Source organism: Dermacentor silvarum, chromosome 4 (genome assembly GCF_013339745.2).
Source record: "Dermacentor silvarum isolate Dsil-2018 chromosome 4, BIME_Dsil_1.4, whole genome shotgun sequence".
Lineage (NCBI taxonomy): Eukaryota > Metazoa > Arthropoda > Arachnida > Ixodida > Ixodidae > Dermacentor > Dermacentor silvarum.
The window spans coordinates 227,464,368-227,479,768 of NC_051157.2; the positions used below are offsets into that span (position 1 = coordinate 227,464,368).

General features: G+C 49.2%; 1 protein-coding gene across 2 annotated transcripts in view; it reads right to left on the minus strand.

The window, feature by feature from the left end:
• The window catches only part of LOC119451019 (ras association domain-containing protein 8), an 86,931-nt gene that overhangs the window by 11,950 nt on the left and 59,580 nt on the right, over window positions 1–15,401 (minus strand). Inside the window, exons 4-5 of one of the 2 annotated variants that reach the window (XM_037714455.2) lie at window positions 13,474–13,652; window positions 2,694–2,862 (exon numbers count right to left, since the gene is read on the minus strand). In XM_037714455.2, the coding sequence (XP_037570383.1) occupies window positions 2,694–2,862; window positions 13,474–13,652 (348 nt within the window). The remainder of the gene's footprint in view (window positions 1–2,693; window positions 2,863–13,473; window positions 13,653–15,401) is intronic. The other variant, XM_049666775.1, reaches the window with a different exon arrangement.

Here is a 15,401-nt window from a genome sequence, read left to right on the forward strand (position 1 = left end):
TCTTTCGATCATTTCTTTCACTTGGCATGTGCTGCTACTCGACGGAAACACATGGAGTTTTTTACTTGCGCCACTGCCTCTCCTTTTTTCCTTTTTTTTTAATTGCAACGGCACGTCAGCTATCACTCGCGCATCTGGGCGCACGCGCGCGGCGGCAGCAAGTGTGCGCTTCTTTCGATCATTTCTTTCACTTGGTATGTGCTGCCACTCGATGGGAAGACGAGGAATTTTTTACTTGCGCCAATGCCTCTCCGTTTTTTTTTCCTTTTTTCTTTATGGCACCGGCGCGTCAGCTATTGTCTCCGCATTCGGGCGCGCGCGACACCGGCGGCAAGTTACGGTTTTCTCCTGCGGCGGATCCCGCTTGTTGCACGCGCTAAACTGATGGCTATCTGGTTTCAAATCTCTCAAAGGGTGACAGCTTGTTACTCGATCGTTTATCGCCCACCACGGTGCAATTACAGTAGCACCTCGCTGATACGTTCCTGCGTAATACGATTTCCCGGCTCCTACGTTTGCAATCACGAAAAATAAACATGACCCCAAAGAGGATCATGCCAAGTGACTCAATGAATGTGTTAATACGTTCCCGGAAAATACGATTATTCAGCAGCAACGTTCAGCATTACGGCAAACTGCAGTCGCATGATACGTTCTGCAGCGAAAAATTATCATTTAGGTGTGCAAAAAGGCCGCTCTCATGTGCTAAGCGGCTTCTCTGCAGTGCTCAATCCCCCCCCTCCGCGACTTCTCTTCATTGCTCGTTCGCCCGAAGTGACGAAGCGCGGCAGCAGCAGCGAGCGAATTGACCTTTGCACTACCTCGCCCCTCGCTTCAACGCGAACTACTAAGCGAGGAAAACAGATGGATACCGCGCGCGCGGCGCGGGGCGCTACGACACCGAACAAATCGCAGCCAACACACTTTTATTGAGCAACTTTAAAACAGCTAGTCAGTTTTCGCTGAACATTCTTTTTTTCAAAGTACGTAAACAAGTTATCTTGGAAGATAACAAGTTCCTTGACATAGCTACGGAGGTCACGGCACCACGAGCGCTACGATTTCCGAAACAAAGGAACACCGTAGAGACCGTGACACGAGCGATACGACTGGCGGACGAGGGCGGGCGCTTCATTCAGCCATGTGACTGCATGAAGATCTTGCCTCAAAATCCAACCAAAACAAGCGCGAGCGAAAGCTGACACAAGCAGACAATACTACGAGCGCGAAAATAGCGGTCGGGCGGGTCCGCATGACACGTTTTCTGCGCCACAGTCAGTCTGGAGGCGTGCTAGGAGACCATACGCGTGCTCCCTTCCCCTTCCTTCTTTAAAGAGCGAGCACGCACCTCCAGACCTGCGCGTGATCAGCGAAGGGGGCAGCTCTCATTGGTCTGCTTCGCTCGCGGCAATTTAAATCAATCCGGGACCGATCCCTTCCACAGCACGAAAAACCTGCTTCGCGGTAGCTCTTGCCGTGTGCGTTTTTCCGCTAGTGCCACCGGCCCTTAACACGTTGTTAGTGGGTCGTTGAAATGTAATTTTATCTAGTACACTTGAATATAAAGCTACGAGTTTCAGAAATACCCAATTTGCAGTCGTATCATCCAATTTTATGTGAAAACACGATCGTATCAACAAAAGTATCACCTCGAAAAATGTATTACGCAGAATCGTATCAACGGGGTTTCAGTGTACTTCCCGTAGCTGCGGGCTGTCGCGCGCATCGTATCTTATCTGCAACACGGCTCTTACCTTTGTATGCGCTGTGCTTTCACTGCTCAGTATCCGTTGAAGTGATAGACCGCACGAACCTTTGCTCGCTGCTGCTGCGCACTTGCTCATGCCAGCATTTTGACAGTGGTTGTTTGTGGTCATCGAGTGTGATCTATTCATGTGTGCTTGTGCGTGCTGACACCACGCTTGTTAATTCAGTTAGTAAGCGAATGTGTCCAAGTTTATGCAGCAGATTGTGGTCATTCGAGGTGGCCTCTCGATGTGTCAATGTTCAAAGGCTGTATGCAGAATTGATGGCCAGCCTAATCCGACGCCGGGCCACAAGGTCAAAAGGCTGTCTAGCGTTACTTTGCACCTGGATCTTGGAAGCATGGAGCAGAATCTCCTACGAGGTAGTGGTTAAGACTTTCAAGAAGACCGGGATATCAAACTCGCTGGACAGGACTGAAGATGACTTTTTATGGCACTGTGACGATGCACCCACCGATGACAATGCAGCCACCGACAAGAAAGCTTGCAGTGACGGCAGTGTGGACTCTCAACTCAGAATAAAGTCAAAGTGATTGAATAAGAAATAAATAAAAGGGTGATGTGCAATTAATGTAGTGCGTACAGAACATGTGCATTTATTACAGAGGTAAGCCTTGTTCAGCTTGATTTTTTGGCTATGCTCACTGTAGCCATCGAAATATTCTGACCTGCTACTTGTTTAAATTCACAGTACTCCAATTTTCTTTCTGCCCCGCATAATGATTGCACCCCCAAGTTAGCATCAGTTTTTTAGAGAAATAAAGTGCGATCGTTATGCGAGTCAATATGGTATGAAGTCGTCAGTTATGTAAAGCAACATACCCCTCGTGGTTAGCTGCTTCAAGACAACTTACAAGAGAGTGTGGAAGGAGGTGTGTAGCCCAAGGAAAGCAAGTGCTGTCACCAAAAGTGTGCAAACAAACTGACCAGAGGCCTCGAGCCAATGCTTGTGGTCGGCATCGGCCAACGCAAGCGCCTCCAGGTTCGCCTCGCGCAGTTCCTCGCTCAGCTGAGCCACCATGCGCCGACGCTCTGACAGCTGCTCCGACAGCTCGTCTCCACCTTCCCCACCTTGACAGCATTTCTCCTCCGAAAGCTGCACACAAACAACACAGTGCCATGTTTAAACATTATACAGTATAGACCACTTATAACATAACCGCTTATAGTGCAGGACCGGATATAGTGCGGTCTTTTCAGACTCCCGTTAATTTTCCCAAAGCACTCCATGTATACACGTATCGCTTATAGTGCAGTTGCCGGAAACGAAATACCGGTTACAGTGCGGCTGCCTGGGAGTACGGAAGTCAGGGGAGACGGCGAACGCTCCCCTCATCGTGCACCCCAAGAAGTGCTCGAGGAAGAAAGAGAGACGAAGTGGAGGAGAAGGGCACGTGGTGCGAACGAACGGCCAGTGAGGCTGAAACCAGAATCTTGAGTGCGAGTCGCGAAATATCACGGCGCGCATAGCGAGCGAGGGCCACGAAACTGCCAACGCCGGCTAACGCTAGCTTCGCGGGCGGCGCCGGCACAGCACAGCGAAGGGCGCACGCGGAGACCGTGGAATGTGAGGGAGGAGGGCGGCATGGAAGCGGATTTCGCTTCGGCAACTCCGACGCCTCGGTGGCTCCCCTCGCCCTTCCTCGCAGCTCCCTCACTTTCGACTGTCACCGTGCGCGCCTGCCGCCGTGCAGGCAGCACGCTGCCGCTCCAGCCGGCCTGGCGCCAACTCCCCGAAGTTTCGTTTTCTGACGTTATCGGGAAGCGGGCGTTTGCCAGCATGGGCAGTTTTGTTGGCCGGCCTGGGACAGCGCCACTGCTTCCCTCTGCGCCGTAGCCGCAGCGTGCAAGGTCAACACGTGACTATAGTCGGCTATAACTTTAGAAGACAGGAGGAGGCCCCGCCCAGTAGACCGAAGCGCAGCAGCCAATTCCTCCGCGACTAAAGAAATAGTCGCGCTCAAAAAATTGTGACTGCTTCTAAAACGCGTATTTGTCGATATAATTAAGATTTGTGTATCTTGACGAGTGGTTTGGTAAAACTATCATGATGGAAATGCTACTGCACATGCCGGATCGCGAGAGAAAAATAACTCCGTGCCTTCTACAACGCTGTGCGTCATCTGCTACGGAGCAAGATCGATGGCACCGGGCGTAGCAGTTGCTGGCTTAATAGCGTAAAATTCATATATACTTTTTGTGTGTTTGCACAACCTTATTTTTTTTAAATGTGTTGGGCTTATTTTTAATTAATATATTTTTCCTTTTTTTTTTTCGCGGTTGCGAACCTGCGATCTCGTAAGTTCGAGCACGATCGTGCGCGGCATTCCGTGCCAGTTTTCGGCCATGGAGCCCAGCGAGGTGACATCGGAACGCAATCCTCTGTTGCCGAACGAGCCTTGTGTCGCCTCGATGACCACACCACCAAGGAGCCTCGGCAAGAACAAGAGGGGCCACATCCTGAACAGCGATTCACAAAACATTATCTTCCACTGCTACACGTTTTGGCGTAACAGGCAGGCTGAACGCAGCGTGGAGGACACGAGCAAGTTTGTTGCCGACATGCTCGGTGTCAGCGAAAGGACTGTGTTCAGGGTGAGGGAGGAAGTTAAAGCTTCGCATTTTTCGGGTGGCAAACTGACGACGCCCTCGCGAAAGCGCCCACACAATGCAGAGAAGAGAAGACGCAGCGCGAAGTTTGACAGCTTCACGTTGTGCGCGCTGAGGTCATGTGTGCACGATTTCTTTCGCCGCAACGAGATACCGACGGTCGAGAAGATAACTACAGAGTTCTCGGAGCGTATGGAACTCCCATCATTAAGGCGGTGTACCGTGCGTCGCCTGCTTGCCGAGATCGGCTTCAAGCACGAAAAGAGAAGCCGCGACTCGCTGCTTATCGACTGGGATGACATCACCGATTGGCAGAATCGCTACCTCCGTGACGTGGAGCGCTACCAGGCGGAAGGCCGAAAGATCTTCTACCTGGACGAGACATGGGTGACGGCAGGACACACTCGGTCGATCGTGTGGACAGACACCGTGGTGCAGAAGCGCAGACGCCTGTTCGCTCGAGCAAATGGCCTGACGGGTCTAAAACAACCTTCTGGGAAAGGTCAGCGCCTGATCGTGACGCACATCGGCAGCGAGGATGGTTTCGTCGACGGCTGCTTGGATGTATTGAAGCCAAAAGACAGGCGACTACCACGAAGAAATGGACGGCAATCGCTTTGAGGGCTGGTTCAAGGACATTCTGCAGAAGTTGCCAGCTGGTAGCGTCATTGTTTTAGACAATGCACCTTACCATAGCCGGCGAGAAGAGAAATTGCCGACGACGGCCTGGAAGAAGGAAAAGATACAGGAGTGGCTCACAAGCAAGAACATCACCTACGGTGAAAGGATGATAAAGAAGCAGCTGCTGGTGGCATCTGTAAAGTCACGCTTTCTGAGCTACATCGTAGACAACACAGCTGTAAGGGCCGGTTGCATTGTACTCAGGCTCCCGCCGTACCACTGCGAATTTAATCCCATTGAGCTTGTGTGGGCCAAAGTAAAAAAAATGTGGTTGATCCCTCTTATATAGGAATCGGTATAGAACACGAAAGTGAAACGTGTCTTCACAGAAGTAGTGTAATGTTTATTGCACATTGATATATAATGTCTATTGGTGTTTTGTGGCTAAAGCGCCCTTAGGCGTTGATGCGCCCACGCTGACGCCTGGTGGCACGTCTCCTCCATCACGACTACCAACGTCGATGACCATGAGCAACCGTCGTGCATATGGAAGCTGCACTACGCTGCACACGCTAGCACAACGCGAAAGACGAAGCACGTAACTGACACACTAATACAACGCGCAAGACAAAGCACGTAACTGAATCGTCACCGAGTCAAATCAGCGCGTACAGCGCGTCGTAATTGCAGCCTCCGCGATCAACTTCAGAAACATTTTCTGAGCTAATTGCGGAGGCCACGCTCCGCTGTGCTGAGTACGGTGAACGCCACTACCAACGCCACCTAGCAACGCCACCTAGGTGGCGTTGGTAGTGCTTCTTGATGCCAGCGTCCCTTCGAATGCTGGCATCGAGGCGTCGTAGTGGTGAGACCACCGAAGCGTTCACTGTCGGTGCGCGTTAGTGTCATAATGCAGTACTTCTCTTTTCTGCTCGTAGGCGGCGACACCGCCCCGAACAAGAGCGCGGGTACACGGAGGAGTGTTAGATATATAAGGCGCGTCTGTGTAGCTCTCTGCAAATGCGTTTGTGGCGCAATGGGTTAAACGCTCGGCGATCTATCGTCGCGGACCGAGAGGTCGTGGGTTCGAATCCCAAATTTTGCATGTTTGTGGAACTTTTTCTTCTGGTTTCTTTCTTTGTATTATGTTCTATGACGTATTTCCGTGACGGAAATACGTCAGTGAAGTCTTGGTGGACCCCGGCATAAAACACTTTCGTGTTAAAATGGCATCGCTGCGGACAACAGAGACTTCAAGCTGTCCACGGTCGACGTCATCTTGAGCGAGAAAATAAAGCAGGTAACGGCGGAAGAGTGGATGGAGGAAGAGCATTCAGCATGTGATGGACTCGGAGGCAAAGTTCAGACTTGACATGTCTGGGAGTGAGCACATTCAACCCATTATCATCCAGCTGGGTGAAGATGACACTGAAGAAAGCGACTCCGACTGCGAGCTGTCTGGCATTGAGCCACTCGACGAAGCATAAAGGCTTCTTATTAACAAAAGAACAGCCCTTATTAGGGCTACCAAAATTTTACTGGTGGTTTCGCAACAACCGACCATCCATTCCGTGACCTCTCAAATAAATAAGCAGTTCCATTTATGGCATATTCCTTATAATAGAAGCTCAATTCTGATAAGCAACGTCCTGCACACATTGTGCTCGATTTAAGTGGCATAGAAACACATTTAAATGCTGGCATATCTGAATTGAAACACTATTGTTAACCCTGATTATCGTTGGCGGGCTCAAAAGCTCATTCGGGCAGCATAGTGAAATAGCAGTAGTCAGAGCACGTTTTATGGTTATGTTAGCAGTTTGCACTGGAAATCGCAGTCATGTCATAGCGAGTGGTGGTGAAATAGCAGCAGACAACACGAAACTGACAGCCACAGTCAGCAGCTTGAATGCCAAAGCACATTGTTTATTTTGTTATCTGGCTCACACAAGTAATGCAATTAAGAGAACAAATATAAGACATCATTAGCTTAGTGAGCCCCAAAATGCTCATTCAGGCAGCCACCGTCTAGTTTGATGCGCCCCATAGTGAAATAGCAGAAGTCGGAGCACGCTTTATGGCTCCGTTAGCAGTCTGCACTGAAAATTGAAGTGTTGTCATAGCAAATTTTCAATTTATTAATCTGACTCGAGCAAGTAATGCGAATGCAAGCACAATTATTAACGTGATTAACTTTGCTAGCATTTTTTTGTCATATTTACGTACCGGAAAAATTCTCAGTAAAGTTGAACGTGTTTTAGTGAGTCACTTTGTTCATTACAAGCCGTAGGCAAAGTGACGGACAGATTGAGAGAGTGATATTGGGGAAGTAATAAATGGTGAAAGTTGCAAAAGCTCTCACAGCACTGCTTTGCTGGACTCCATCCACTAGAAAACTGCATTTGTAATGATGAAAGCGTCAAGACAGGAAATGATACCCCACTGCACAATGTTATATATGTGTACCACCACATGTGACTGGCAGCAAAACCATCTGTTTATTAAGACTGAATGCAACAACATACAGTAAAAGCTCGATGATACGAATCTCACGGGGTCACGAAAAATATTCGTATTAGCCGAAATTCGTATCATCGAAACACAATTAAAACTACTGTCGAATCTCAAAAATTCGAAATCGAAGGGGCCCGAAAATTTGCTCGAATTAAAAGGACGTATTTTTGAAGTATTCGTGCACCATAGTACGATGCACGAACGGTGCGAGTCGTGAAATATCGCGGCGCGCAAGCGCATAGCAAGCGCGGGCCACGAAACCGCCCACGCCGGCTAACGGTCGCTTCCCGATAACGACAGAAGACAAAGATTCAGGGAGCGAGCGGGCGGCGCCGGCACACGGGTGCGCGCGGAGACCGTCGAAGGTGAGGGAGGAGGGCGGCAGGAAAGCGGATTTGGCCGCGTCAACTCCGCCGCTTCTGTGGCTCCCCTCGCCCTCCCTCTCAACTCCCTCGTAGCTCTCTCACCTTCGACTCCGTGCGCGCCCGCCGCCGTGCTGGCGCCAGCTTATTTGAGCCGCCCCCTGAAGTTTCGTTTTCTGCCGTTATCGAGAAGCGAGCGTTTGCAGGCGTGGCAGTTTCGTTGGCCCGACTGTGCCTCCGCCGCTGCTTCCCTCTGCGCTGCTGCCGCAGCGTGCAAGGTCAACATGTGACTTCATTTTATCCGCGTGACTGAGACGTCGGCACTAGTGTGTGCTAGAATACGGTTGTCTAGAACACTCTAGTCGGCACGTACACGCTTGTTCCGGCGCGATGCAGAAACGGCGACCTTGCAATTTGAGAGAGGGTGAAATTTCCGCCGCGGGGTTTTTTTTTCCCCGTTCCCTTGCGCGCGGCATTGAGGGGTCTCCTGAGCTTTTGCTCTATGGCGGTGTCGGAGCAATGCCGGTCGGAGGCGCCGCCGCGTGATTTGGCGCGCTGCTAAGAGCATTGTCGGTGCGCGGTATGTTCGAAATAAGCGCGTTCGAATTCGCTTGCTTCGCGTTGACGTTGAACGAAAGCATGTTTTTCATGATAGTCTCGCTGTGCAACAATTGTGCTCAGTGTTGACGTTGCGAGGCCTAGTTCCTTAGCCAACTCCGTCCGCTTCCTCTTGGGATCCTCATCGACCTTTCGAAGAATGTCTAATTTGTCTTTGAAGGAGAGTGCTTTCCGCTTGCGAGACATAGCTCGCTGCGACTAGGCAAAATGGCGCAAACACGAAGAACGCGGCCCGAAGCGCAGCAGCCACTCCATCTGACGGCTCGCAGAAAAGGAGAAGTACAAAAGCACCAAAAGCGCCGCCGCTTCAAACTCTTCGCTCCCAGTCGCGGAGTCCGCGCTGTCCGGCGCTGCGCCTCCGCACCAAAAGAGAAGGAGAGAAAGCGCGTGACTGCGCGCTGTTCTCTTTCGCGGCCGTCGGTGGGGCGGCGTTTATTCGTATCAACCGACGCAGGCTGAAAATCGATTCGTAACAACCGTTCTCTAGCACGTTGCAAAGTAATGGGGCTCGGCCGGGACCACAGAAAAATTCGTATTATCCGGAAATTCGTATTAGCCGTGATCGTATCATCGAGCTTTTACTGTAGCAAGGTGCTGTTTCACAATATGGCACCTTTTTATGTGCACTTCTGGCAAGCGACCGTATGCACTGATGCATAAACACATTGACAGGGGTAAGAGACGAAGTAACTGTGCAAGCCACGTGATGCTTTTAACATTTTGTATCTGTCAATGCTTCTGTTGTCACAGCTGATAGAACTTTCTTTGGTGCAAGTTGGTTAATGACGTTGCGGCAACAGCACAAGAAGCAAGGTCAGAATAGTAGGAGAAAACAAAGCAAGGTGACAGACTGAGGAGGCAAGGTAGACAAGAGAGAATGGCTTTAATGACACCGAAGAGGCCAGCCCTGCTGTTCACAGGACTTGGTGCTTTGAATGAGACGAGTTAATGGAACTGTAAAGAAAGTCGTGGCTGCAGCATGCTTACAAGAATAAATGCAAAAATAAAAGGATAGAAATAGAAATAAATACATACACGCACGGAAGAACTCACATATTCACACACATGAACACAAACGCGAAAACTAAGATCTAAAATACAAAAAAAAGGGCAAAATAACAAATATACACAAACACACAAAAACACGCACACACATTTAACGCAGACGCGAGTAGAACTATTAGGAGTCAGTTCACAAGCAGCTGTGCCTGCGTTGTCGTACTTTTTTTTAATGTACACATTGGCTCTGTTGCCTTCACTGTCATAGGAATTTTTTAGTAGCGACATATCACGACAAAGCGCAAAGCTGTGTTATGGGAAAGCAAGTCGAGCGCTGACAGCACAGCTTATGCGCGATTGTGTCACAGCAGGCTTTCTACAGCTGGCGCGTGCAGTGAGCGAAGAGTTCTAAGCCACACAGCGACGCGAATTCATGCCAAGGTCCCTTGCAACGGCACCAGTGTATCAGTCAATTTTATATTAGCATTCAGGCTGACATTAAGGAAACAAACACTGCTTCCAAACACCTGACCGTTAACAATCCAATGACATTCGCTCAAGCAGCGCGTGTTAGTCACTGATTGGTGGAAAGCAATCAATCGACGGTGCTACACAACACTCGAACGACGCTGCTAGACGCTTGGCTATCTTATCACACTGCTGCCAACGATCGGTCGTTTTCACGCTGAGCTGGCAGCAACGAATCTTTGTGTTGGAGGTTGCTTTCACAAATCTTTCCTGTTGAGAAACTCGCAGGTTGGTTTCATCCGCGCACGCTTTTCTCATTTATCCTGATAATGGTTTTGCTCCATCACTTCACCACGTCCGACGAGAAACGCAGGGGCACAGTACACAAACACACCCGCCGCTCACAGTAGGTACCAGACTTTGGCGAACTCTCCTCGTCGTAACTTCACTTAGGAGCAAAACAAAACACCACGGAACAAACACGTACGATGTTTGTTTGCAGCGGTATGTCGCCGCGGGATCCTGTTTCCACACGAAGCGCAGCGTCACCGATGTTCGCTGCAATCTTTCTTCGCCGGCTCACGGCTCAGAACAAACGCACGCGGCACAAATTGTGCATCATAAGCTCACAATATTATTTTTGGCATGACAGACGACCACAACAATTTGAATTCACTCTGCCGAAGGGAGGCGCACAGAGCTGACGCGACTCGGCCCAGTTCGAAGCGAGGGCGGCCATGTTAGGCATGTTCTTCGTCGGCGGGGACACTGGCCGTCCGGCTCATGACGTCACTTGAAGTGCGCGCCTATTGGTGCCAGCTCGTGAGCATCCGCCTTTGAGGGGCAAATGCCGCTGTCTTCTAAAGTTGTATCCGACTATAGAAAGTAGAAGAAGCATGAAGGAGAAAGAAGGGTTCACTGCCATTTTCTACGCGTGGTTACGGTAGCGTGGCCACCATAGCTGAGACGTCGGCACGTACATGCATGTTCCGGCGCAACGCAGAATCGGCGACCTTGCCATTTGAGAGAGGGTGAAAGCTCCGCCGCGTTTTTCTTTTTCTTTTTTTTTTGTTCGCGCGTGACGTTGAGGGGTCTCTCCTAAGCTTATGGCGGTGCCAGAGCAATGTTGGTCGGAGGCGCCGCCGCGTGATTTGGTTCTGATTAACGAGATTCGACTGTAAATGGAATGCAAACGTTCTAGCCGCATTCCTCGACTGTCGCATACGCGTGGCGGCTTGGTGCACACGTTTCGCATATGTGCGGGCCTTGAAAATTGTTGCTTAGGTTATAGTGCGGTACCGCTTATAGTGCGGATATTCGCGACTCCGGCGACTTACGTTATAAGCGGTCTACACTGTAGTACAGTAAAACGAAGTTAATACGGGTTTCACGGGACTAAAATTGATTAAATTCTGGGGTTTTACATGCCAAAACCGTGATACGATTATGAGGCACGTCGTAGTGAGGGACTCCGGGTTAACTCTGTTATAAGTCATTGTTTTTGTGCTAATTCGTGTTTACTGATTCGTTTTCTAGTTCACATTTTCTCTGTTTAGTTATGTATTTTATGCCCCATTCATAGTAATCCCCCCTATGTAATGCCCTCTGGGCTTTTAGGGTACATAATAAAAAAAAACTTTGACCACCTGGGATTCTTTAACCCTTTCACTAATTTAACTTCCGAAAAACATACCAAAATTACCAAACTTTTTTTTTATGTAGTCAGAATTTTTTGCTTGCAATTCTGATTCTGAAAATATATGTTACATCATTGATTTCTGTTTAGAATTAGCACACTGAGCAGCAAAGTAGGCTACCGCATAATGGTTCGTCTCCGTGACAATTAGGTCAATGATGCCCCAGTCAAAAAATACATGAAAGCAGCCGAGAATGTCATTCTCGTCAGTGGGCTGTCGCAAGATTCTGGGCACTGAAGGGAAATAGCGGAGGCACAGGTGGCGGGTTATCGTTGTTTACGCGCTGCGACACACGTGCACTGCTCAGTGCGTCACACAGTTGTCGTCATCGCAGTCGCTGACAACGTCCCGAGTCGCTGTCGGACACAAATTCCATGTCGTCACTAATGCTGCTTTCTGTACTGCTCCAAGAAGCACTTCTTTTTCTTGGAGCATCGCCACCCCCGGCATTCATCTTGCGAAGCGCTTTTATGAAATTACTATTGCCATGCTTAAAGCACGTGCGAAAGGCACGAAATGCGGTTTTTCATAGACAACTATTGCCATCTAGGGTTGAAAATTGCAAGCAAAGCAATTGACAACAATAATACCTCCTTGGAAGCGGAAGGAGCGGAAAATCGGGCCGGACGAGTGTGTCATTGGTGATATTGGTACAAACCCGTGTGCCGAGTACAGCTCGGGGTTGGCGGCTAAAGTACCGTGCACCCAAATGCACGGTACACGGCTGTTTTTGCATTTCACCCTCACTGAAATACGGTCGCCACGGCCAGGATTCGCCCCGAAACCTAGGGCTAAGCAGCTCAACGCCAAAGCCACTACACGACTTAACGGTGGGTGGATTTCACGGGACTGGAAAAATGTCCGAATTAACCGAATGCCGAATTATCGAGGGTATCAAGAAAAGCAGTGTGGAGGCTGCAATTCTTGTTATCTCTCGACCGATTAGTGCTCGCAGCAGTGAAGGCTTCGCCACTTCCTTGGTAGCACGGCCGTGGTGTACGTTTTTATTTGAGACACTTTTCACTACTGCACGTACATCCCAATTATTTTTTCATCAGTGAGCTGTGTGCCAACAGATCCAACGCAATGTAGCTGGCACTTTTCAGCGTCGACAGCTTTGCACCGAGCGAAACTAGTGTTTGCCGCCATCGCTGCGGCTGAAACCGAGGTTGCTATCGACACGTGGCCGATGTGGTGTTATGCGCAACGGTAAACACAAGAATAAAAACGCAATAATAGGTTGGTGGCTGTGGACATGCCACATTGCAATCGTTTAGCCACAGTCTTAGAATAAAATACAGTGGAATCTCATTGATACAATCTTCATGGGAACTGGAAAATAAAACGTATCATCCGAAAGTCGTATAATCCAAAACAAGCTGGTTGGGAAATGGTGGCCGGGAAAAGATAGAAAAACTGTATTATCCCGAAAAACATACTATGCAGAATCGGGATCAATGAGATTCCACTGTACTAGGGTTATTCCTCGATAGGCTGTGTCCATAGCCCCCCCGTGATGAGTTTGTTACTTTGAAATGGCATCTGTTATTTTTCTGATCTTTCCTACTTCTTGTCTATTTTTCCCCCCTCCTCAAGAACAGGGTAGCTGTCCTTGCTTTAACCTTTTTCTTTTTTTCGTTTCCCTTTGTTGTTACTTTGAATGTTCAACAGTCGCACCCAAGCCTGGTTTTCAAGGAGTTTTAAGGGCCCTTCTCTTGAAATTCGAGGAGGTGTACGAAACCCCGAGATGGAGACATGCCATTAGAGAGAAAAAGTGGGACAACACTGTCCTGCAACTAGAGGTGTACAGCCCCTGACCTCGTGTCCCAGCTGGCAGAGGCGCTGGCGGCACTGCAGCAGGCGTGCCTCACAGTTGGCCAGCTGCGAGTGTGCCAGGGTCAGCTCAGAGCGCAGCGTGCGCTCTTCCTGTCGTGACAAGCACAGCTGCTCTTCCAGGCTTGGGCTGCTGGCCTCTGCTCCTTCCCATGCGGACAGCTCTGCACAACCACATCTCTGGCATCAACAATGAGGTGGAAACTCAATCCACTCATTTGTTTCTACCGCAAGTGGCCCACAGTGCACAGCACAAGCCAGCAACATCAAGGCCAGCAAGTTGCATGTCAACATGGTCCATGCACACATGGGGGCGTTGCACAAGTCAAGCAGTGGATGGTCTGCATCAAACAGGTGATCAATTCACCTTTGTGTTATTGTTTGGCTTTATGTTTGCATTAAAAGGGGGACAGGGGTCATTAGTTTGATTGTAAAATGTTATGGGAAAATGGCGTTTACGGAATCTACTATCCTCCTTATCTGCCTAGTGTCTTATCTCGTATGTAAATTTTTGAGCCATAATATCTTTATCTACCAAGTGTCTTATGTCATATGTTGATATTTCAGCCATATAATACAGCCGACTCACGTTACAATGGACCCTCATAATCTGACAAAAAATGTCCATTTTATCCGAAATCCGTAATATCCGAAATGCCTCACTTCCGAAACTTTGGTCGCAATGTCTAACAATGTTATTGCAAAAAGCGAGTGATAAACGTCAAAAAAAAAAAAAAAAGTCGCAGTTTTGCCCATGAGGCAAAGCATTGATTGTGATAGCAAATTAGTAGACAGCTGTAACTGTGGCGTGGAGCAGAGGTAGAATACAGGGCTTCTAATTTGAAGGTTGTAAGTTCGAATCCTCCTCCAGTCCACTACATTTTCAGGCATGGAATTGCGCCTGGCACCGGAAAAAAAAATGTATATTGTGAGACAAGGTTTAGGCAGTCAGACTCATTTATTCTCTCGAGCGAGAGCCCCACTACCAGGCCCCAAAACGGTGATGATGAGAATGTACAGATGCGAATATGAAGCGTATGACTAATGCTCACACTAATGTACCCGCGTGCACAAGCGGCCAGCCAGGCCGCAGCTTAGCCAGGAGGGAGGCGCCGAACGAATCGCTTGAGACGTGAAACATGAACGATCTCCGAACCACGATAACGATGGTCGGAAGAAACCTTGACGGGAGTAACGCGATAGTTCACTGGGGATGTTTGTTCATTAACAATGCAGGGGCCAAGGAAGTGCGATTCAAACTTCTCCCACAAACCGGGTGTACGAATGGGCGTCCAAAAGAGCACTTCATCTCCAGGACGAAAGGTGATGTCTCGACGAGAGATGTCGTAACGTTGCTTACGGTCTAGTTGACTGACTTCTGTGTTGAAGCGAGCACGGTCACGACATTCGAAAAGTTGCGAGATGAACTGTTCTGGTATACTGGCCGAGGTGTTAGTTGGGGCAGTTAAGAAAGCGGCGTCGATGGTGAATGTCGGCGAACGGCCGTAAACTAGGTAGAAAGGCGAGTACCCTGTAGTTCGTTGGACAGCAGTGTTGTGAGCAAATGTCTCACGGTAAAAGTTGTCCCAGTTGTCATGGCTTGACCCGATATACATTCATATCGTATCTGTTAGTGTGCGATGAAATCGCTCTGTTAAGCCATTTGTCTGAGGTTGGTATGCGGATGTCGTCTTATGAACTGTGCCACAAGCTCTGAGTACTTCTTCGATCATTTGTGACATAAAAGTCTTGCCGCGATCACTCAACAGTACACGAGGTGCACCATGACGCAGCACAATGGCATCCAGAAAGAAGCCAGCAACGTCTGAGGCCGAACTAGAGCGTAGAGGTGCTGTCTCTGCGTACCGTGTGAGGTGGTCGACAGCTGTCACGATCCATCGATGACCTGCTGG